At 50.1% G+C, this 23,990-nt stretch overlaps 7 protein-coding genes across 7 annotated transcripts; 1 reads left to right on the top strand and 6 right to left on the bottom strand.

Annotated features, from left to right (window-relative positions):
• Window positions 1–3: 3 nt before the first annotated feature.
• On the bottom strand, window positions 4–4,285 carry FPRO_00623 (uncharacterized protein; the record flags this gene model as incomplete). The annotated part of the gene is made up of 2 exons (XM_031224359.1): window positions 4–3,513; window positions 3,563–4,285. The coding sequence occupies 2 exons, from the start codon at window positions 4,283–4,285 to the stop codon at window positions 4–6; spliced, it is 4,233 nt and encodes a 1,410-aa protein (XP_031075847.1).
• Window positions 4,286–4,846: 561 nt separating this feature from the next.
• FPRO_00624 (uncharacterized protein) lies at window positions 4,847–7,584 on the bottom strand (the record flags this gene model as incomplete). The annotated part of the gene is made up of 4 exons (XM_031224348.1): window positions 4,847–5,023; window positions 5,078–6,256; window positions 6,308–7,358; window positions 7,463–7,584. 4 exons carry the CDS (start codon window positions 7,582–7,584, stop codon window positions 4,847–4,849), a joined length of 2,529 nt encoding a protein of 842 aa, XP_031075846.1.
• Window positions 7,585–9,816: 2,232 nt separating this feature from the next.
• FPRO_00625 (putative glutaredoxin) lies at window positions 9,817–10,624 on the bottom strand (the record flags this gene model as incomplete). The annotated part of the gene is made up of 2 exons (XM_031224336.1): window positions 9,817–9,888; window positions 9,938–10,624. The coding sequence occupies 2 exons, from the start codon at window positions 10,622–10,624 to the stop codon at window positions 9,817–9,819; spliced, it is 759 nt and encodes a 252-aa protein (XP_031075845.1).
• A 1,128-nt stretch (window positions 10,625–11,752) lies between these two features.
• Window positions 11,753–14,321, top strand: FPRO_00626 (uncharacterized protein; the record flags this gene model as incomplete). The annotated part of the gene is made up of 3 exons (XM_031224325.1): window positions 11,753–11,948; window positions 12,006–14,147; window positions 14,197–14,321. The coding sequence occupies 3 exons, from the start codon at window positions 11,753–11,755 to the stop codon at window positions 14,319–14,321; spliced, it is 2,463 nt and encodes an 820-aa protein (XP_031075844.1).
• A 636-nt stretch (window positions 14,322–14,957) lies between these two features.
• On the bottom strand, window positions 14,958–15,345 carry FPRO_00627 (uncharacterized protein; the record flags this gene model as incomplete). The annotated part of the gene is made up of 2 exons (XM_031224314.1): window positions 14,958–15,200; window positions 15,283–15,345. 2 exons carry the CDS (start codon window positions 15,343–15,345, stop codon window positions 14,958–14,960), a joined length of 306 nt encoding a protein of 101 aa, XP_031075843.1.
• Window positions 15,346–16,739: 1,394 nt separating this feature from the next.
• FPRO_00628 (putative eukaryotic translation initiation factor 3 subunit 7 homolog) lies at window positions 16,740–18,614 on the bottom strand (the record flags this gene model as incomplete). The annotated part of the gene is made up of 3 exons (XM_031224303.1): window positions 16,740–17,031; window positions 17,083–18,310; window positions 18,404–18,614. The coding sequence occupies 3 exons, from the start codon at window positions 18,612–18,614 to the stop codon at window positions 16,740–16,742; spliced, it is 1,731 nt and encodes a 576-aa protein (XP_031075842.1).
• A 562-nt stretch (window positions 18,615–19,176) lies between these two features.
• Window positions 19,177–20,562, bottom strand: FPRO_00629 (uncharacterized protein; the record flags this gene model as incomplete). Its single annotated transcript, XM_031224292.1, has 5 exons — window positions 19,177–19,261; window positions 19,308–19,676; window positions 19,811–20,194; window positions 20,249–20,336; window positions 20,400–20,562. 5 exons carry the CDS (start codon window positions 20,560–20,562, stop codon window positions 19,177–19,179), a joined length of 1,089 nt encoding a protein of 362 aa, XP_031075841.1.
• Window positions 20,563–23,990: the final 3,428 nt, after the last annotated feature.

Here is a 23,990-nt window from a genome sequence, read left to right as displayed (position 1 = left end):
AAATCATCGCTGGTTCCCATGGTCCGCTGGCGTCACCCTTGCTGCACAAGAAGGATGTCGTGGGATGTCGTTATAATTAGTCATAAGAGTAGGTCGACTTGGAACATGAGGATCTGCTTCATGACTCGAGTTGTAACCCGAAGGGCCTTGAGCTATTCCTCGTTGAGGATACATGCTCTGTTCTGGTCGTGGTTGTCTGGTCTCGTAGGCATGGTATGGCCTACCAGCCTGTCGTACAGGGCGCCTGATGAAGTAGTCGCCGTCCGGATGATGAGTCTCAACGACTTCGTATGCATCTGAAAGCTCTAGCGGAGGACGAGTACTGTGACGATTATAATAGAAATGATCGGAACCAGCTGGAGAATCGAAGTGGCGTTCTTGTGGTGCATACTGAGACCAAGGGCTAGGTTCTCTAGAATAGAATTGGCTGTGGTTGTTGAACCACGAGGATGAAGGTCGGGCATACTCGCCAAACCTTTCAGCAATGACCGGGCCATATCTGGATTCCTGTGGTAGGGTATTTCGGGCTCTGAGACCTCTTCCAATCTCCCGTCCGGATTCATCAACGTAGATGACCTCTTCCTCTTCAACCATGTGGTGATTATGGGCCACATGAGGTTCTTCACGCCCTCTTGTTTCGACCTCCGCGTAGCCAGGTGCTGCAGCGGCCGAGGTGGCCACTAACGGATGCTGGTCTTGAGGCCGATCCCCAACAGATGCGCTTCTGTTACGTGAACTAGCTGGTTTTGGACCCGAATAACGCTGTTCTCGGACGTCACGGTAATCAGACGATTTCTCCTCGCGCCAATGAGCCTTGTTCTGAGGCTCTGTGGGATATGAAACCTGATAGGTGGCGACTTCCTGCTCAGTCTCGACTCCGACGTCAACCCTTTTCCTTCGGCTATGTGGATCGTGAAACTTTTCCAAGTACGGTGGCGAGTAGTTGTCAAATGATGAAGCACTATCAGCGACTTGAGATGCAGGTTTCCCTTGTGTCCTAGCCCCGATCATCTTTCGACCATAAACCTCGCTTGCTGGACGAAGATGTGGTATGTCTGGCTCAGACTCGATATGTGACGAAAAGCACAGATCTAGTCGACTTGATGCCAAGGACTGACTTCCCAGATCCGCATGACCTAGCTGCTGCGTTTGCTCTCCCACATGCCCGATATCACTTTGCTGGTGTTCCTCCCTTGACCGATTGTTTGGCACAGCAGTGAAGATCTGAGCTGGCGTCTGCACTGACACTTGCGGAGGTAAGGTATTATTGGGGTTTGTTTGCATAGGCTTCGAAGCATATTTGTCAATGAAGGCTTGTTCGAATGCCCAGGGAAGAGCCTCCTTAACAAGAGTGTACAAGACAGAGTCTCCCCGAGCCTTCATTTCCAGTCCAGCCATTCGCTCGTTTTCAGGCATTTTTATCATTTCTGTTCGCCAATCCATATGTGCTCGTCCTTGACTCCGGGGCTTTTCGACATGCTCTGACTCAAAATGTCTGGCGAGTTGAAGTACGTGAAAGATGTTGTCGTCGTTGCACACCTTGCAAGAAACTCCATTGAGAGCCCTCAGACTGCGTAATTTCTTATTTTTCGATGTGGCTTCAATGAACAGCGACAATGGTAGGGTCTCGCTCTCCGACTCCTCGAACAATTTGTTAGCATGGTAAATGGCGACGTAAGCCCTAACTGCAGGTGGGATCTTCTTATGATGCCCAACCCTTGACCAGACAGACTGAGTGCTCCTGACGAAATTTTCATGTTGATGTTGATGTGTGCTGTTGACTGAGGCGATGCTATTGCCGTCGTAGTAGTTCGGATATGATCCACCCTCGGAAGGGTTAGGAACTGGAACTGGAGGTCTTGTGTAGCTGCTCAATTGTCTTTGAGAGCTATGTGTCATTTCCGAGGAAAACAGTCCTGGGTATGAAGAATATGTTGCAGGGTCGTAATATGTTGCTGTCGAGTAAGATGGGCCATAGGTAGGGGCTGAATTTTGCCCATATGCAGATATAGGAGGAATTGGAGGCCTGGGACTGTAGAACGAGAATGGCGGTGCTTCTGCGCCGTAAGCAGGCAGATGATATACTGCTGGTGTACCAGGTTGAAAGACAGAATGGTTTGGTTGAATTGGAGCGTTTGACGCGAGCGCGTTGCGTGGCTCGTTGCCATGATAGGCTTTCTCTTTGGCGAGAGGGTCAGGACTAAAAGGAGGCACTTCTGGCCACTCCGCTCTCCAATGCACGACAACATTCCCCAGACTGAGAGCCACCGTGTGCTTGGCTGCATAGTGTTGAAGTACACCCTCGAATCCAAAGAACTTCAAGACTCCATTCACACCGAGGCAGCTGTTACAAAGAAACAACTCCTTGCGCATGGGTTCGGTACGGGGTTTGATCTTGACATCAAAGACCCATTTCATGTTCTCCAGTGTCAACCGTTGAGTCCAAGGCCCCTCTGGGGGCTCGACAACCGGCTTCTTCCCTGCCGCGATTGTGGCAGCTGTGTCCTTTGCAACTTCGGCATAGAACCTTTTACGAACGTAAAGCAGCACATCTGCGGCATATTGCGGACAATTCTTTCTCTTAACCTTGGCACCGTTGTTCCATCCTTCGATGATTTCGTCTGCATATTCCGATATGCGCGCTCGAACAGGCCCCTGGATATCATCCCATTCCTGGTCTGTAACTTCTCTTGGTTCCCGAGAGGGCTTTTTATCAGCCTCCATTGTCGGAAGCTTGTCTTCAAGTGTTTGGGGATTGCTATAACTTTGCTTCTCTCGCAGCTCCGCTTCTACCCTCTGGGCGAGAAGACGGGGCTTCAAGAGTTCCCATGCGTGATCATCAAGCGGCGTGATGAGTTGAAGTGCTGCCTGAAAGGATGGAATATGAGCCAGAACATTTGCAGTCAACGGAGGATCAAGTAGCAAGGCCCGATTCTCAATGTCGGTCCGTCTTTGAGCCTTAAGGTGAGCTGCCTCCTCCTTCGTTCGTTTTTGCTGAACTGGAGTGCGTAAGGGGTGGGGATTAGCCTCCAATGGCACTCTTGATCCACGGCCGTCATCTGCAACAGGTACTTGGCGATGGTGCTCGCCGATCGATTGAGCGGGATCTGGCGAGGTCTTACCAAGAGGAGCTGAAAGAGCCAGAGGCGTAGATGAGAATGGAGCTTCTGCTTTGGCAGCAGTCTTCAGTGCTTGAAACTGAGCCATCCCACCTGTACTAGCCCATTTTTCCCAACGAGAGGCATCAGCTAGAGCCTGCTTTCCTCGGATCTCTAGACCTTTTATCCACTCTTCGGCAGCAGCAGACCCAAGTGCCTTGACTTTTTGGAATTCCAGCTTGATTTGTTCAACATGCTCCGACCAGAAGAGTTTGGTAACCTGGATGTGTGGCTGCACAGTCCCGGCTTGTATGGCACGGGGATGTATAACATGCATATCGGCATCCACAAGCACTAGAGGAAGAGCTGGGAGCAGAACAGATGGAAATGAAGAAGACAAGAGAAGATCTAGTTCCTATTGCTGACGTTAGAATTGCATCCGGGGAGAATCCTGAAACGCCTACCTTGATGCCCTTTTTCTTCAGGCAATTTCCGCAAGCGAAGACACAAAAGGGGAAAATGGGACAGACGTCACTTGGGCCTGGACCACGACACCAAGCTTCGTTGTTCGAAGATGGTAGCTTTTTCTGGCTCTGGAAACCACAAAGCTGGCAAGACATGGAACAAACGAGACGCCACATCTGAATCTCTAATTTCCCTTTTAGGGGTGCAGGCATACGTGGCCAAAACAGCCTTCTTGAAGCTTGCCAGATTGCATCTGGCTTCAGTATAGGAAAGGTTGACGGTATATCATTATAACATACTGGAGAATGAGTGGAAAAGGGGCTAAGAAAGGCATGAAATAGTTTGTTGACAGTCAACAAACGACCCAGGTCTCTGGGTGGTACTAGAGTAAAGATATGTTGCCATATCTGTTCCGGAAGCTGCTTGGCTCGATCCTTCGCAAGACTTTGAGCCGCCAACCCTGGAAGATGGGCTTTATCAAGCTTAACTTTCTTAGTTTGCTGGACAGCCCTGCAATCTATTGACTGTCGCCTTTTTTTCGAGGGCTGGGAGATGGCATCGAGCAGAGCCGCTGCAGGGTCATGGCTAGAGGCTTCTGAGGGTTCATAACCCAGATCATCAGCCATGTGCACGTCGGCCTCGCTTCTACCACTGGTTGTCGATGCTCCCGTGGTGACGGCTAAACCAGAGGTGCCGGCCCTTTGACTCTCCGGGATAACCATCCCTCATCTGACGCGCTACTGAATAGCAGTGATGAGTAAGAACGGGAGACACAAAAAGAAACAACTTGCTTGACGGGTCATCAAGCATGTAGAGTGAAAGGGATGGTCAACACTTGTCTGCGTGAATGGTAAGGAGCAATGGGGAAAGGTATCGCGTTGCAATTCAAGTGTAAGCAATATGGGTCGGACGCTCAAAAGTCGCCTGCGTTTCTGTACAAACCAAACGTTGCTCGTAATGCGGCGTGAAGTAAATTCAGAGTTGTCTTGATTTGGGAAGCAATATCTCAGAGCAAGGACAAAAGATCTGAACTTATCGATAACAGTGTCGGCCAGGGGGGCCCAATTTTTATTATTAAGCATGGGAATAGTTGGTGATTAATAACATCCAATAGGTACCTAGTACTAACCTAACCCTTTGTGAGACTTCAAAGAATCCAATTTGGGCCCCCATCACTGGGGCATTTGAATAAGTAGAGTTGCTTGATTTTACATTTCATTTGTTGCCCATCATAACATTACAGCACAAGATCAACGACTATTTTCTCTGATATTGCTGCAGCATCATTGCATATTCGCATCTCTGCCACCTCCTTGTCCTGGCGCTTGTGACGTACTTCCACTACGACCACCCAACGAAGAGGTCTGTCCCGGGGATGACTGGTCTCCTCCAGCGCCGTATATCTGAAAACTCTGGTCTGCTCCCCAGTTGGCCATCTGCGTATAGTTTTCAAAGGCATTCTACTCCAAGTTAGAAACGGGTACAAGTGATCTCTTGACGGAAACGCTTCTTACCCAGTCAAAGTTCGCGCCCATATCCATCCCAGCATTAGTGTTGGCTCCCAGGTTACTGAACATGGAGGAGAAAGGGGAAGCTGGACCAGCCCCAGCGAATCCATCGGTTTGAAAATCAAGTCCTTCAGACCCAGGCATGCCAAAGTCCATGCCCATAAAGGCGGCCGGGTTAGGCGTCGAAAAGGGGTTGGCCGTCGCATTGAAATCGGGCAAGCTGTTTGGTGAGACAAAATCCGGCGCCATAGCCGGCGAAACATCAGTCCCAACACCTTGCGTCAGGCCTGGCATTGGCGATGGAGCGCCCGGCATTTCTGGACCGATCGAGGCAGGGTCCTTGATCTTATCTAGCATGATATCGATGACCTTAGCCGCCTTGAATGCTTCCATCGAGGTATCTGCAAGTGTGTTCCAAATTTCTCTCGCTGTTTCTAAGCTGCCAATCATTTTGGATCGTTGGTCATCGTTCCAAGTTGAAGCACCCTCATCGTCTTGGGGAACTGAAGACTGCGCGGCAATGTTGTCAAAATGGAGATCAAGAATGACCAGCATTGCAGGCAACGTAAAGTCTTTGGTAGCGATCGACTTCACAAACCAACTGACTGAGCGCAGCCTCCCGTTGGATTGTGATTCTCGGTACAATACTGCCAGATGATCGAGCGCGGTCAATGATGCTTCAATTGCAGCCCTCCGAGAGTGTGCATATCTTGCGCTCTGCCTCGCCCTGGGAAGGTATTTTCGGTGAAGCAAGCATAGAATCTTCTGGTATAAGATATCGACATTGAACCTGGCAATGATCAGAGTCACTGGATCATGGGACCCTTCTAATGTCGTTAACTTCAAATGCGGCGGTAATTCTTGCATGATCTGTCGTAGTTTGGCATCGAATCGAATAATCTCGTCGTAAGGCACATGCTTGCCAACTTGCCCTGTAGCCTGGAGGATGTTTCCCAACTCAAAGCATAATCTTGACTTGGCAATCATGTAGGCGATGGGAGTAGCGACAGTGGATGGTCGAGAAGGGGGCAGCTCCTTGACGCTGGGATTGAACTCATCGTCAAATATGTTATTGGGCAGTTGGGTGTCGCAATCATTTTCGTAGATCATGCTGGGCAGAGAAACCTGATGGGAGAAGATAACGTCCGACATTCGCACGAGAGCCCACGTCCGCCGTCTCATTTCCTAACAATGATCAGCAAACCCATATTAGCAGCAGACCAGCGTGCAGCTTACCGCTTGAAATGGTGTAATTGACGGAAACCATTTAGCGTCTCGGTGGTAACCCATTCGATACGCGATTCGAACAATTAAAGACACGATTAACCACAATCCTAGGTCAGCATCCCATCGAGACGAATATTCTCCAAATACATAGAGTATCATAGTCTCAACCGTATATTCGTTAGGCTTTGTATAGTCTGATTTGATCAGGCATTGCACCGTGCGTAAACGGTATTCGTTTGCAAGCTCAAGGGTTCGCCCTCTCCACTCAGGAGGTTCGTCGCCCACTTTATGGTAACTCAGCATTGCTAGGCAGAGAACCGAGTAGAGCATACCAAGCCACATAATGGGTGTCTTGTTGGGATCTTGCCAGTGATCTTTCAGCTGCTGTTGAAATGTTGGTCCATGAATGATGTTGACAGCATTATCCATGGAGTTGAAATATCGACTGCAGAGCGTCAGAACAGCAGATTTGGGGGGAAGCTCTGCTCTTATTTCAATCTCGGAAGCTGGGAGTGCTCCTAGCAGGAGTGTCGGCCCCTCTCTTGCAGCCATGGGCTTTGAAGATTTGACTCGCTCATAACTTGTTTCTAACTCCTTTTTGTGAGACGTGAAGTAGTTTTTCACCTCAGATATATCGGCAAGGAGGGTATGCCAATGTTCCTGGCCAACATACAGCGACTTGCCTTTGTCCGTGTCCACTTTAAGAAAACCCAAAGACGTAGCCAGTCCCTCCTCTTCGTCACTGTTTTCCTCCTCATCATATGCCATTGCATTGTCGTCTCCTTTTCCAGCCTTGGCGGAAGATCCGCTGTCCGTGGTGGATTGTGTTGTCGCTGCTCCAGCGGCGGCAGCGGATGCAGCATCTACATTAGCACCTCCGTGCATAAGGGATAAAACTAAGCCTTCTAAACGGTCAATACGATTCTGCATGTCATCAGGACTCGAGTCTCCTTGACTTTGATTCTTCTTGCGTGTAACCGGCGTGGCATAAGAGCATGAGGTGGTCCCCATACCCTCGCGCTTCGTACAATTGCTGCAAGGATGACTTCTGTCACATTTTCTGATGGATATTAGTAAGGATGAGGAGTTGAGAGGTGTCATTTGAACTCACAGCCTACGGACGATGTTAGTAAATATTGATGCACTACTCTAGGGGTAACCTACTTGCGCGTCCTACAAGGATAGCAGCTTAGAGGCACGCGATTCCTCTTCCTCACAACACGGAACTGTTCCTCGGGAGACCGGGCTCCCTGAGATGAGTTTGTCGAAGGAGGAGTTGGGGTCATTGTGACAAGAGGAACGAAACGACCAGGGCGTTTCAATAGATAAGATGAGGGATCCGACTCTAATATTGGTAGAGAATGATGAGACAAGAGTTGGTCAGCGCCAGTGGAAACCCCATCAATATATTGAGTCTTGAGCTGTTGGCGGAACCCAAAAGAGCTTGGTATGAATAATACAACGCACTTCCAGAATACTGCCGCAGCTACGGCAACCTAGTCAACAGAAGACTTGTCTGACCAACCGGGAAATGCGGCTCCACGAGTCAACCCGCCTGGTAAGCCAATGTCGATGTCGTAACACAGTTGCGCAGGATAATGGAACCGTTTCGCCCCAAACGATCTCCAGGAACCCAGAGGTGGCGTTGATCAAGTCCGACACGTCCGTACGCCCTTAGGCCTGCAGCAACAGCGAATTGACACGGTACAGCACAGCCTCCCACTTGAGGCACCGCACAGTGTGATACAGCGAAGGTGAAAGGGCGGATGGTGATAATCCGTGAAGATATCGGGGGCCGGGGGCACCCAAAGTTGCGGTCTGCTGGGAATGTGTGATGGGGGATTCAATTCTAGGCAATAGGGCTTTGCAGGACACTCGCTATAGTTGATGACCGAGATCGTAGCGATAGCGAGGTCGCGAACCCGTCAGGGAGGAAGAAGACGGCAACGGGAGGCGAAGATAGCGAGGAGACGGCCCAAAGAAGACGCCTGAGCTCAAGCTACCTATAGAACGTCACAGATGGATTCCAAGTCCAGACAGAAAGAAATGGATGGAGAATGGCGGGTTGTTTTTTTTGTCGAGTCGATAGTTACTCAGTAAGCTCAGTCAGCAGAGGAACAGAGGCTGTGAGGGCAGATGACGCAGGATATCCAAACAGAGGATCAATGAGGTGATAGAAGCTGGTCATAGAGGTGTCGGTACCTCCGGTGCCTTGCTTCAAATAAGGAGAGAAACGAGAAGATCTCTGAAAAGGGTGGAAAGGAAAAGGGCTAGATCTGAATCCAATTTTTGGTCTCCAGAATGTCCCGTCAGCATCAGCCTTATTAAACCGCCCGGCAGCCTGGGAATGAGGAACAAACGAACTAGTTAGGCACCGCAGTCAGGTCAAGGAACGCGTGTGCGTCCCAGCATCGATGCAAGATGCAGCAAGATGGTGGGGTTGTTTTACATTCACAGAGACAAGGGTACCTTAATTAATTCTTGTCTTCGTTCTTCGATTTAAAAGAGCCTTTGTGATGCCTCTGCTGTCTTGCACGTGTCTTTCCTGTGCTTAGTTAGGAGGCATCCATCCCAGTGCTCTCTGCAACTGGCATAGTTTACCTGGGCCTCTTTTTTTATTATTAGCTTCTTCAACATGATGGCTGAAGTCAGCCAGGTGCAGTAACATCACTTGACGGGCGTTACGGCAACTATCTCAATTGAACGAACCACAATCTGCTAAAAAGAACCAAAGTCGCAAATCTTACTTGCCTAGCCTGTGAGTCATTCTCGTTCATCGGATTCGACATCTGCTGTATGGATACTCGGATTTCGGGGCCGGCCCTTGTTTATCACCGATATTTGTCATTAAACTCCATCACACCACACTCTTCGCTCTGTATCTAAGGCCTTCTATTGCCAGTTCCCTGACTTACACTACTATTATGGACAGACACTATGTCGATCCGATCATTGTAGTACGTTACAAAACGAACATTGGAAACCAGCGGTAACTCCATCGTCTTTGGCAAATTACAATGTAGCTACAGCTATGATCGCCTAGAAATGGTGATGTTTACATTTCTCTCCATGCTCGACTACTCCTGTAGATATTGTGAACCAATTCCTGTACAGCTCCCAGAAGAAGCTGATATGACCAATCAGAAGTATCCGGGAGCCCAACACATGATGTAGCCTAACCATTCAGTGAGCCATTAGTTAGTTGCATGATAGGTTTGACAAGAGCTCAGCAGCGCTGTTTTATATGGCCACAATATTCTTGGATAAAGGCCCTGCGCCTTAGCTTTCAACCCCCTGCGACTTCAGGACTTCTTGGCCTCGTTTCCTCTCCTCAATTTGCCACTCGATAAACCACTAGCCAGAACGCTTGATATTGCATTGCCAGATACTATCACTCAAACGGTTGGGGTTTACCAGGGCCAGCCAGGCAGTGCAACATTCAGCAGTACGCGACGGGCTATTATCACGCCTTCTTAACATAAATGCGTCATGAGTTTCGTAGCGTATGTATTCTCGCATCAAACAGCTGTGGGAGCGCTGACGCTGTACTTGGTAAGGAACTCGGCGTCGTTGGCCATTTCCTCCTTGACCTATGGATTTGTCAGCCTTAGTCAAAGCGAAAATGTGAATGCAGCTTACAATATCCAGTCCACCAACGAGCTCGCCATCAATCCAGAGCTGCGGGTATGTTGGCCAGTCCGCAAATTCCTTGAGCCCCTGTCTAACTTCGTCGTCGGCGAGGATGTTGAAGAAACCATACTTGACCGAGTTGTCGCGCAGTAGCCCAACCAATTGTCTGGAGAAGCCGCATTGAGGAGAGCTAGGTGTACCTTTCATAAAGAGCATGACGGGTGCAGCCTTCACGAGGTCCCCAAGACGCTTGAAAAGTTCCTCCTTCTTCTTCTCGGGATCTTGCTCCTCGGCATCGGCACCGTTGGTATCGATACCGTTCTGTGCGCTTTCCTCTGAATTCTGACCAGATTGCTTTGCCTGTGTCTCGATCGCCGTGCGCACCTTTACGGCACTACTGCCACTCACAGTCTCGACAACTTGGCCGTTCCTCAAAAGAACAAGGAAAGGGACTGCAGTGACATCGTACGTCTCGCTGAGGTCGCTCAGATCCTCTGCGTTGATGGAAACCCACTTTGTGGTAGGAGGTTCGGTGACTGGATATTCGGAAGCGAGGGTCGACAAGACGGTGGCCATTTGCGCGCATGGTGCGGCCCACGGCGCATGAAACGATGCGACGACGAGGGTAGTGGAAGGGACAGAACTGAGCAGCTGCTCCCACTCGGGGATACTGTTAATTTCCGTGATGGTAGACATTTTGGTGGTGGTGAGATGGATGCGTCAGGGTTTCGATCTGATAAGAGACGGGAGAGAAAGAGCAGTCGGGGTCGAATTGGTTCAAGTCAAGGCCGGTCAGTCACAACTCATTAATCTCCACGGAATTTGGGGGGCAAAGGTTGACTTTGGCGGGGTACAAATATTGGCATCCAATGACAGGCAAGGCGAAAGAAAAAGAGGGAAAGACAATTCTCTGTGTAAGAGCACGGCACTTGGGGTTTGTGAATACGACTCTACGTCGACTAATAACTCCATTCAAGCTTAGAGCACATAAATTCGTGCTTGTGTATAAATTACTTGCACATCTTATCTATCATCAAAGAAAATCAGGGTCTATCAGTTTTCACAAGCCCAGAGAGGCAGTGGTATGGAGAGAGGAGGGGCAACAGATTGTGCAAATAGAAAATTGCCCTTGCGTCATTTCCTTTGGCTTGTACTTCATGTCTGGTGGATAGGTAAGTAGGTACCTACCTAGGTAATATCAGCCCTCCGCTGCCGGAGCTGTGTACTTGCATATAGCCTTGGTAGATGCATTCTGATATGTAATGCTGACATTGACAGCTCCCATCGCTATAACCAGTTAACAGCTCATCAAAGCAGCACAACGGAGCACACAGCGCATACAGGCATGAACAGCGCAGCTTGACCCCGCTCAGCCCACTGTAGACCAGCTAGACCGCCCCAAGGTTGGGCATTCTTTAAGCTACCCGCATTACCTCAGTTCACTGATGCAGACGACGCAAGAAGCTACATCATCAGCCACACTTCAAGAAACCCACTTCTGGGACCTTTTACTGTATGGTTTCCTAAGGTAGGTTTCCACCGTCCCCTGATCTACGTTCAGTTTCCATCCTCAACTTCTCCGAAAGACAGCTCGCACAGCAATATCTCGACGCTGTGCGATACCAGACGTACTGGAGAATTGATCACGATAATCCTTCCCCTAACTACGCCTCCGCAACTTTGATCTTCTCTCTCCGTGTGGAGCTGCCGCCGCCGCAGCAACGGTGTCAACGTCACCCCCAACCTCCGTCATCCTAGCTCGTCAGCTTCCGCTTCAGCTTCAAGTCTGCCTCACTCCGTTTTAACATCTCAAGAATCCCCAAGATGGCATCTCTCAATACCTCGATAAATGGCCCGTCCATCAAGAGTAGTTACAGCAGTGTTGTTAACGGTGCCCCGCCATCTTCCGAGTCTCCCACTCATGCTCACTGGGCCCTTTTCTCGGTCCAGGCCCCTCTTTTGAATGCCTTCCAAGACAGCGGAGCCAAGGAGAGTATTCTCAAGGTCCAAGGAACAGGCGGTATGTTACACACAAGGGGATGTCTATCATCCCGTCAGCCCGCTAATATTTATACAGAAAGCGACCTCGCCGATCTGATTGAGGACTTTAGTGAAGGGCGCATTCAATTCGCATTTGCCAAGGTCAAGGATCCCAACAGTGGCCTTCCTAAAAACATATTGATCGCATGGTGTGGAGGAGGTGTTCCTGAGCGAACCAAGGGCTACTTCACCAGCCATCTTGCTGCGGTTTCCAAGATCCTCCACGGATACCATGTTCAGATTACCGCTCGCTCCGAGAGCGACCTCGAAATTGATGCCATCATGCAAAAGGTGGCCGATGCTTCCGGCGCCAAGTACTCAGCGGGAAGCTCAGACAGTCCTCGTTCTGCTGCACCTCCTCCCGTCAAGACCAAACCTGTCTTCACCCCGACAGCCTCCAGCCGTGCCAACCCACTCGTCGCTGCTCGATCCAAAAGAGAGGAAAATGTCGACGAGGATGGGTGGGGCGCTGATGCTCCTCCTGTCACAAGGACTCAGATTGAAAAGGTCGAATCTGCTTACAAGCCTACAAAGGTCAACATTGCTGATCTCAGCAAGCAACCCACAGCGACTACCAGCGGAAGCGCCCCCGTCAAGCGCGACGACACACCAGGCGACGTGGTGAAGGGAGGCTATCAACCCATTGGCAAGGTCGATATTGCAGCTATTCGTGCTCAGGCTCAAAAGGACCAGGATGACAGGCCAACTCCTGTGAAGGGATCCTACGAACCCGTTGGAAAGGTTGACATTGCTGCAATCCGGGCACAGGCTAAGCCTGTTGCCTCGGAGAAACCTCAGGAGGACGAGACCCGACCTGTATCGGAACGCATGTCTGCTTTCTCTCAGCCAGCTCAGTCAGAACGTCTAACATCCCTTCCTAAACCCAAGGTCGCCAACAAGTTTGGTGGTGCAGGAGGCTTTTCGGGCACAAAGGCTCCCACACCCGGTGGCTTAGGCTTTGGAGCTCCCGCTCCTGCAAAGTCTGCCCCTGTTGGTGCTGCAAGCCGTACATTTGCTGATCAAGGCGGAAAGACTCCTGCCCAACTATGGGCCGAGCGAAAGGCCAGGGAGAGGGGGGAGGACACCTCTAGTACTCCTGCCCCTGCTCCTGTCGGTAGCACTTCCCCTGTTCAACCACAGAAGAGCGGAAGCGAGTGGAAGAGTGGCTACTCTGGTAAGAGCTGGGCTCCAGTGCAGACTGGCGATTATGGTCGCGGCGTGCCTGGACAGATTAGCCAGGAAAACACAGGCGAGCAACCTGAGGATACACCAGCATCGCCTTCAGGTGTGTCAGCTCTGCGAGACCGGTTCAAGGACACTGCCCCTATCAGCGCGGGGGCCCCTCCCCCTCCTGCTGCTCGCCCTGCAGAGGACGACACTACACCGCCGCCTGTTCCTAGCGGTCGACCTTCAGGAGGCTTTGCCCTTCCCGGACTCCCCAGCCGACCAGCACCTGCAGATGAGCAGGATGACGAACGGGAAGACCCCTCCGCTTACCAAACAGCTACAGAGCGCGAGAGATCCCCCTCGCCCCCTCGCGTTGCTGTTCCAGTCAGCCGTGGACCTGTGCCAGAAGTCGGCACCCCGCCTGAGCAGCGAGCTCCACCTCCTATTACTCCTAACCAGATTGATGTACCCAAAGAGTCTGATCTCGCAGACGATAAGGAGGTTTCATCTACCGCCCGTTTTGCTGGTGGTGCGGCTGCAGGTATCGCCGTAGGCGCTGCTGTTGGGGTCGGAGCTGCTGCTGCTGCCGGCGCTCTCGAGCGTGAGCCCAGTCCGGAGCCAGAGCCTCAGCACGCTCCTGAACCCGCAGCTCAGCCAGCTCAAGAGTCTCAGGTTGGTTATCGTGCCGTGATCCAATACGACTACGAGAAGGCTGAAGACAACGAAATCGACCTGGTCGAGGGCGACATCGTTACTAACATTGACATGGTGGATGAAGATTGGTGGATGGGCACTAACTCACGAGGTGAGAGCGGCTTATTCCCCAGTAACTACGTTGAACTGGTGGGAGATGATGATTCAGAGCAGCCAACTGCGGCGGCGGCACCTCCTACACCACCACCTGTTGCTGAGCCCGAGCCCGAGCCCGAGACTCAAGCTCAGGCTGCTGCTGCCGCTGAGGCCGGCCACACGGCCGTTGCCCTCTACGATTACGAGGCGGCAGAAGATAATGGTAAGATACACACAACGCTTAAGAAGGAGTCACTAAATCCAGTTTGCAGAATTGAGCTTCCCTGAAGATGCCACAATTACCAATTTGGAGTTCCCTGACGAAGATTGGTGGTTCGGTCACTATGCTGGACAAGCCGGTCTATTCCCTGCCAATTACGTGCAACTCAACCAGTGATCTTTGGGCATGCTCTGTTATCAATGATGAGGCGAATGGAATGCATTAAGCCTATGGGGTGGGGAAAAACTTGACGGTAGATGAAAGAACACTGTCAGCTCGCGTACAGTTCCAAAACAAACGATCCAATATCCTATATTCATATCAATTGGTTATATCAAGAGTATATGATACAATAGCTATTGCCTTGTACGTGGAAACGACGAGCTACGCCCATCAATCCTTCAGTATGCTCGAACATTGAACCGCAGTCGGCTGTTCAGTCCGGTTACGGGATTTACTTGTCCTGATAATGCCACGTCCACCATCTCTGTGAGAGAACGTAATATATTAGTTAATCATGAGACAGGGTATTTGTAACTTCTTTTACAAATTATTTGAAGAGGTCTCATGATTCTTGGAGTTTTCATAGGGCCATGCGCGGGCTGGTTATATGTATCGTGGGGATCGTATCTCGGTACTTTGTTTTGCTGAGGCAGGCCGCTTAAAAGAGGCAGTCACAACAATCGATGCTATCAAGTGACACACGTTAGTAGGTATTCACTTCGGTCTGGTTTTGTGCTTGCGCGGGGCTCAATTGGTGCTAGTCAAGAGCTTCCAATGGTTGATAATGCCGATGACTACACGAGAGTTGACTTACCAGCACTCGCATCCCTCTTCAGCAACACAGCAACAGCACATGGCCGCCAGACAAGCTGTCAAGCAGCCGCCACCGCCGCGCTTGCCGCCACTTTGTTGAGGAGGCGCTTGTTGATATTGCATGGGGGGTTGGCCTTGGGGTGGACCGTAATATTGCCCTTGAGGGGGACCATACTGTCCCTGAGGAGGGCCATACTGGCCTTGGGGAGGGCCGTATTGACCTTGGGGGGGACCGTAAGACTACGAAACGAGATAATTAGCAATCGCGATCGAGGTTTTTTTTTCTTTTCTTTTCTTTTCTTTAATCGCTTGGGTAACGAACAGGCTGGGGATGCTGAGGGTAACCGCCGCCACCACCGCCGCCGTAGTAATCTTGAGCAGACATGGTACAGATAAACGAAGCTGTTGTTGCTGCGATTGAGGTGCGTACGATAGACCGCCTATAGGTGATGTATGAAGAAGAAGCGCAGGTGAGGTGCCGGCTTGGAAAGAAATGATGGAGATGAGAGGGTGGAGGAGAAGAAGTACTAAACTATTGCGCCCGCCATGTAAGAAGTATCGAGGTCACCGGCAGCGGATCTTTAATTGGCCATCGGCAACAGCCATCTATCATGTAGAACATTTGAGACTGGAACAATGAGAGAGCTTGATCAGCCAATTAGAGGCTCGTAATGCCTGCTGCGGGGACCTAAGGTCCGTCTGATCGGTAGTGCGGCATGAACGAGACGTTGCTCTTGGCGAGTACGGAGTAAGAAAACTTCTGATCTTGAAGCGAGGTGCCAAAAATACTCAGTCTATGGTTCTCTGAATCTACACGTATCCTAAGTTGAAGTTACTTGAATCATTTTGTCGCCTACCTAGGCTGGCTGTCCCGAGGTTTCTTGCCCCCCCCCCCCCCCCTAGGTTCCATGCCTTGAGTCTAGACTGGAGCCCGAGCATCTCAGGATTCAGATTGATCAACTGATGTCATTTTCAGCCAAGAACAGATGTGTGTCATAAACTTCTTCTTCAGCCACAACCCGCCATCCCCCGGTAACCTTAGTAGGTAAACCAGCCAGTCTCTCATCAATTGTACTCCGTAGATGGCTACCATCATGACGAAGCCTTTGCCTCCTGAGGTGTGGAAAGTATACCGCAGCTTAACACTGCTCTCGGGTTACCCGTGCCGTCCTTACCGAGGACGGGCCACCGACGTTCTGTGCCGACAGCTGTACTTTTATTCGCTTGGACCTCTGAGCCACTTCCAATTACCAGTGGTCTCTGTTTGATGAATCAACAGAAGTCCCGGCATACCTGGTAATGCTTGCATCTTGGTTAACATTTCTTGCAGATACATTTGTCCTACCCTGGCAATCAATTAGCGACAATTTCAAAATGTGGCTGTAAAACGAGGCCCAGGAAGGGAAGGGAATTTTGAAATACTGCAACATACCTAATAATTGTCGTTGCAGTATTTATATTGGGTACACTGTTAATATATAAGTCGATCGATTGTGAGTTCTTCACACCAAGGAACAAATCTCATTCAAGGTCACAGTCCCCAGAAAGATACAACAAAATGTCGAGTAAAATCACGTGTTCTTTTTGTTCCGGACTGCAACCACAGTCAAATACAAAAACGGCCTTCCAGAGCCTGATAGAGATTGCATCCACTGCTTCAAATCATTAGAGCATGGGACTTCCTGCAAATCTCATGCCTTTTATCCCGTGGCCCTGTCCACTGTCATGAAACTAGCGAATATGCACAACGTGACATGGCCATGTCTAGTTCTCTTTGATCTACTGCTCCTCCTCGCCCTGGGGCTCCTCAATCTCCTCATCATCATCGTCGTCGAAGCTGCCAGCAGGCACCTCGTACAGACGGAGGATAGACTTGTTCGGGTCCTTGACGAGGACAAACTTGGCATCTTGGCTCTCGCTGCTGAGACACATGTCGGCGATAGTGCGAACAATACCCCAACCATTGGAGAGAGAGAGGTTCATCTGGTTAGCGAAATCGCGGGGCTTCCAGCCGATAACGCCCAATACGACGTGCTTGTCATTGGAACGGGGGGTAAGACGGGAAACAAAACTGCAGATCGATTAGCAAAACATTCAAGTATCACTAAATTAGCAGACTCACCCAAGCTTCATCACATCTGCGCTGGCAAGGATGCTCTGCACTGTCCAGCGGGCGAGCTTGCAACTGTTGTTCTTCATCTCGGTAGCAACAACAGCACCACGCTGGGTAACAAGCTTGCTTCGCCAGTCAAGTGCACCGCCGCTGCCTTGAGCCTTGCTGTCAAACTCGTTGAGAGCATGGATGCTGACGTGCTGGTCCTCGCCGCTGATAGCGTTCCTTTGAACGGCGTCGACCTCTGTTCGGACGACAAGGTGGACAGGCTCCTCCTCGTTGAGGGAAAGGTCGAACCGTCGGTACTTGTAGGCCTTGCTGGCAGGAGGGTCGGTATCCTCAGACGAGTTGTAGAAGGGATTGCCGTGAGCCATAGTGACCTTCGACGACTCGCTCTCGATGACGACCTGGTTAGTGAAGTTGTGGTTGATGTAGGTGGCCTCCTCGGCAAGGGCATTGGGTTGGTTGATGGTGTCCTTACTACCATCAGCAGCATCGAGAGGAGCATCGGCAGCATTCTCATTGACCGTCACCATATCAAGAGCGGCATTATCGCGCTTGTCCAAAAAGATCTTGTTACCCTGTCGAGAAATGACAATGTCCCAGGGGTAAACGGATCGAGGAGAGCACATGAGCATGGACAAAATACTATCCGTGGCAAAGATAGTTGCCTCGTCCTTCTCGGCAAGCTCTTGGATTACGGGATCGGATGAGGTGGTAACGTTGTAGGCAGCACGGTCGATTGGTGTGAGCTTCTTCTCGGCACCCTTGACAGGCTGCTTGTCATAAGAGCGGTCATAGTGGTAGAGGAAACCGTAGTCATCGATATCCTCGCCCTCGTCGGTGTCGAGATTCAGTTTAGCCAAGCGGTTGAAGTCGATCTCCTCAAGAAGCTTCCACTCAGCCTTGACATTGATACTGGCATCTCGGTTACGAGCAGGCTTGTCATAATCCTTCCAGCCAAAGCGGCGACCGCCACGACCAGGATTGGATCGACCACCTCGGTCGTAGCCCTGTCGTCCAGCGGCACCGGCGCCGCCTCTCTGAAGCTGGGTTCGTCCGCCCCGGGCACCGGCCTGGCCTCCACGTTGGCCACGGCCACGAGTGAAGACGGCCCCGCGGCCGTATCTTGACTTTGTCGAGTCTCGGACGTTACTAACGACTGAGAATGTTGATTCGTCCTCGGCAGGAGGGGCATTAAAGGTGATGGCGTGGCTAGAGCCATAGACTTGTTGGTCTGCAGGAATTATTGCGGTCAGCCAAGAGCTTATTTAAGACGAGTATGATCTCGACAGAGAATAGAACAACACGACAACACGATATGACCTACCTCGGAAATTCCTGTTGTACTGTGCTCGTCCACCTCGCTCTCTATCCTTGCCCTCGGCAGTCCAGTCGGCCATGCGTCCCAGCTTATCGCCCTTGGAGAAAGGCGCATATGGAACGCCGTTGAGGGTAGTCTCTGTGGTGACTGCAGGACCCCAACCGTCACCGGCGGGGCAGCTTTCGCAGATCTTGACGTAGTCGAGAGAGTCCGCCATTTTGGAAAGAACAATATCGATGATTTCTTTGCGCTTTCGGATGCGCGATAGGCGAAATCAATCAAAGAAGCTTGGTGTTGGCTTCGGAAGCGGGGGATGCGTCAATCAATCTTTCGGTTCACAAGCGATGCTAGAATTTGGACATCCACGACGAATTTGTGGTGGGGTGGAGTGGGGCTTGAAAAAAAACACTCAAGCCCCGCGGTGCTGATTGTGTGCCTCAGCCACGGCACTCAGCCACGTTTAACAGGCATAGGGTAAACATAAACTTCACTCAATAGGTAGAGCAGATCATTTTGAAGGGTTGTAGGTCAAAATTGATTTATGCATGATGTGCGCGCCCTGTACGGTAATATGCTCCTCTTATTATTGACAAATAGGAGGGTACAGGAGAGACCGAGACACATGTGATTCCAACAGATTTCGTAACTTATAACAGCTAGAATAGGTGGGGACAATTGCTGGAGATATGCTCATAATAATTAAGATGTCAAAACAGCAAATAGAAACATACAAACAACAGCTGTCGTCTCCCCTGACTCGAAAAATACAAAGCAAACTCCTATTCACACATCATCGTGTCCTTACCGCCGAACACGTTGTCGATAGCATCTCGCACCTCAAATTCCTCCATTACAGCACCAAAGCTTGACCAAGTCAGTATATGCTGGCGTGACGTTGCAGAAAACTTACCCATAGCATCTCACTTTTCGAATGAGTTCTTCACTCAGCTTTCGGAAGTCAACCACCTCCAACTCATTTGCCCTTGGGTGTGACATGAGCATACCCCATGACATAACAGGAGTTACCTCACCATCGAGGTCGATACTCTTACTTAGATCCAATAAAGTGGCAAGGTCTGCCTTTGGAACTTCCCATGTCTTCTGGTTCGTATCACCATCCGATGGAATATGGGTTTTCCCGAAGGGCAAACCTGGTCTTGTTTCTGGAGCCGGGCCTGGTGGGCACGATGCCATAAGTGCATGCCCACAGGGTTCGCCTTCAGGCTCAGATGCTCTCTCAACCATGAACTGAATATGCGTCATGCACGGCCTCTCGAGACTATATGTGCCCGCGATCTGTTAGCTGATCTAACCATCAATATGTCCTGCCAAAGCTCACCCATGGCGCAATGCAACTCGCGTCATATCACATAGAGGGATCACTGGGGATTGTTCGAGTAGGAGTTATCGTACGTTAAAACGAAGTCAATGCCCGCCTGTTCCAGCTCAGAATTTCCACGATAAAAGGGCTGAGGCATTCCATGCGGTTGGCCTGTCGTGGAGCCTTGATCGACGGCCACAGGTAGGTTCAATGGAGAGCCAACCGATGGCGCTGTCGATCGCGAGGTCAAGGGCGGAGAACTTGTATTGGCCGAGTCGGGACCACGGCTCGTCGCGCTGCCTGCTACATGCGGGCTGCTATATTGAAGCCCAGCCTGCGCCAAAGTGTCTCGCAGCCGTTTGTTCTCATCGGCCAATCTCTCCCTATCCAATGAAACATTGCTGAAGACCTCTTTAAGGCGAAGAACTTCATCTTCCAGTGCCTTGATGTAGAGCTCCTTTCTTTCGCGATGTGTTCTGACAAAGGACACATGTTAGATACAGGCATTCGTCAAGCTTGCGCAACATTACCTCTGTGCCTGACGATTCAGCTCTTGCCGCCTGGTCAAGGCAGGCTTGCTGTTGGGCTTGGGCCCTCGCTTCTTGGGGGGGTTTCCATCTAAAGCATCAATCAGTCCCGTGAGTAGTAACACGGCAGGGGAGTCACGTCTGAAATGCTTACCGCGCGTCGTCCTCTTATCGGTGAGACTCTTGTAAAAATCGGGATCGAGGGTGGAGGCCGCAGCATTGTCATCTTCTGAGCTGGCGACAACTCGGTCCGGCGAGAGTGACGAAGAAAAGGAACGCTCTGTCGCGCTAGCAAGATTGGCATTGAAGGCAGCCATACTGGTCGCCTATGAGAGGTAGGAGTCGGGCGTTATCTAGTCACCTGCACCCCAAGAACCATGAAGCATATGAGGTTGGACACGCAATCGTCAGGATAAAACTGTTGTTTGTAGAAAGGATTGTCGTGGCTGTGCTCCTGTATCATGAACAGTTGGGGATCGGAGGCGCCCCAGTTGTGTATAATGCCGACCCGACTTAGTAGGTATGCCTTTTTGTAATTTACAGGAATTTGATCAATAAGAGGCGATTGACACACCACATTAGTGCCCCGTACTTAGTAGGTAGCTTGCTGCAATGATTTGAGATACTTGAGCAAAGAGGTTTATTGCTTGGTCAGATTGATGATCGGGGGAATTCTAGAACCTGACAAGTCGTTAACGTATTAGTCAGGGTCCCGTGTGAGTCGGCGCCACTGAATCACTGCATTGGGCCCAAGCGGGCAGTTGTGCAGCAACCCATGATTTCTACCTGGGTACAAACTCAATGTACCTTTTACGGTGCTCCTTCGCCGACTGAGTTGGAAGGTTACGGCCAGTCAAAAACGTCTTTGTATAGGTAAGGTGGGTACCCAATGTAAGCTGATCAGTGAAGCACATACCTCAAACTGCGAGGTGTCAGCATTGACGATTACACTTTAAAGGCAGGTTCTTTCGGGCAGGTTCTTTCGACATTGGGATGGCTAGGTCCGTTACCTTGGGCTAATAAAGGCCTAACAGCGAGGAATGTTAATTGATTCTTCATATCATCAACAAACTAATAAAAAGAGAGGGGTGGCGTCACTAGGAGTTTTGGGGCTAGATCAGGCTTCTGAAGCGGCATTGAAGCGTCCGATTTAAGAGGTCGAGAGTCTGATTAACAGTGGAAGCATAGATTTCCGTCCCATTCCATCTTGTGAATTGACATTGCCCCGCACTCGGTACCCCATAGCCGTGAACGGAATGGCTTTTGTATCCGTTGTCAGTTTAACATCCATTGATTTGCAATTACCCGATGATGTACCCACTACCATTGATCATTTAAAGAGCCCTAAATTACTAGTAGGTAGGTATTCACTACAATAACTTCAACAAGTAGGTACCTAGTAGTTATAGGTTATAATCTAGGACCATTCGAGAGTTGCTTGCCTACGGGCAATTGGATCTGCGTAAACCCTGTCAATAAACTATCTAGCCTGGATCTAACATCTGATCTCGATATGATGCCTTAATTGTGTTATGTTGAAAAATAAGCATCTTATCGTGTTATCTTCTTATCTGAGACCCCAATTGGCTATACCTCGCGTGTTGCTACCGGGACATTTTGACTTTTCAATATAATCTCGATAATTACGCTAATAAATGATAATGGATGTTTACAAACTTCGCCGACCTCAGTTGGAGCAGTGGCCAGATCAGGGAACATGCTGAGAGACGGTAGGGAATTGCCATGCAGCGTACAAGCCCTTAGTTTCTGAGGGTTTTCATCAGAGTTGAGAGACCTAGGAGTCTTGGGGAAAGGGAGGCCTTTCCGAGAATAAGACGACGAGGTCTCGCTTGACTTCCAACAGCCAGATAGCAGAGAGAACGGACGCTGGGCACTTTGGCTTTGCACTGTTTCACCAGCTTTGAAATCCTGTAGTTCTCTGCCGATTTTTCATCCGTCGCTCGTCATCCTTGTGAGATAGACATTATCTACTGGACACACACGATAAAGTCACTGCCTATATACTTAACTAACTGGATGTAATAAAGTTCCAGTTCACTGACTTCAAACAAACAGTTACTCAATGTACCTTGGAGGTGACTGTTATATGTGGCTTCATATTCCTCTATTCTCGAATTCTAGCTCGATGCTCTCAGAAGATTCTTGAAAGACGAATCGCTGGCAAAAATACGGCAGTTGAAGTGGGTGCATGAAATGTGATTTGCAACCGTTGAATCTTGGATGCTCAAGCATTAAATAAGTGGTGTTATTGGTCATGGTTACGCATCTATTTTGGTCAGGGGGTGAAGCTGGAGGCTTGTGTAAACCCCCGGGGGCACCACATGGGTAACATGACATAAGATGATGGTGACTGGTATTGCAGCTAAAATCTTGGGGTGGGAGGGGAAACAGCACCAGCATCAGCTCATTTCTATTGTAAACCAGAAATACTCGTCCAAGTAAGTCTTGATTGCTCCAGTTGAACGTGGAGTTGATCATTCGCGCAGAAGAGATGAGGTCAGCCCGTGTGAAAAGAAGAGGCAGCGGTGAGCAGTAATAAGATGGCCCACGGAATATATAGAAAACATGCGAACATGACACAACAGCAGCATGAGTAGTCACTAGGTAGGTGCATCATCATATTGACCATGCACTCTCCGTCACTATGCCCATATTCATAGCCCAGGTCGGGTCGATGTAATTGTGACAAAGCTGCTGTATCTGCACAGCTAACTTACACTTGCAACCCTCCCAACTCATTGCAACACTAATCGAGGAAACGAGCATGCAGTTCCTCGAGCGCAGACAGGGAAAGCTACTATAGAATTGACCAAGACAACAATCAATAGCACGTCGTATGAGGAGAAAACATCATCAATCTTGGATTATGGGTTGCCATGCCGCTATGAATTCACAGGCTCGATACTGCAACCCTAGAAGAGAAGCTATTCATATGGCAAATAGCGGTACACTAATTAGCTAATAATTTAACACAGCGCCAGAACGACCGCAAGGAGATGTGACAGACTCGTGAGGGGGACGTAGGAATTGCATCTTGATAAAATGTTGCCTGCCTCTGGACTTGCTTCTGCTTCAAAATGTCCGGTCCGTTTCCGCGACGCCCGTTGTTGGCCAGTGGCCTGTTTAATGATAACCCTTTGCAACCCGTCACCTGGGCAGGATGCTTACTTTAGATCTACCTCCGTCAATGCCTACATCTGCATTTGCATCTGCACCGACGGTCGCGTCTGCGCCCCCGGGTAAGACAGCACCAACTGGACGCCATTGGGCTGTCGATTGGTGGACAAGATTTGTGATGCTGCCACAGAAGGCGGAGATCATCAGTCCTACGCTCTGCGGTGTTCGTGCTGCAGCCCCAATGAGGCACCTGATGAAAGAGACTTTTCCATATTTTATCCATTTGATGGCACACGAAGTCCCTCTTCGGCTCTCAAATGGACTTATGGAAGGATAGTTTGGGGACGGAATCTTGACCGACACAAGCAGACTAATGCCTTGCCTTACGTGTGATGCCTGGAAGAAGGAACCTCAATGCTCCCCCCTTTCAGTCTGTCTTAGGTAGCCTGTCCATCCCATCAACTGCACCCATTTATCAATGCGACAAAAGCCTTCGTTGCTGGAAGAAACTGGAGGGGGGGACTTCCAGGGTCGGGCCTAGGATTGCATGAAACAATGCCCGACGACCTAACAAAGGCTGGTGATAGTGTGTAGAACGCCCGCCAAA

The sequence above is a fragment of the Fusarium proliferatum genome (assembly GCF_900067095.1).
Source record: "Fusarium proliferatum ET1 genome assembly, contig: FPRO_scaffold001, whole genome shotgun sequence".
Taxonomy (NCBI): domain Eukaryota; kingdom Fungi; phylum Ascomycota; class Sordariomycetes; order Hypocreales; family Nectriaceae; genus Fusarium; species Fusarium proliferatum.
The sequence above is the reverse complement of the archived record's forward strand: the minus strand, read 5'-3'. Positions and strand labels throughout refer to the sequence as shown.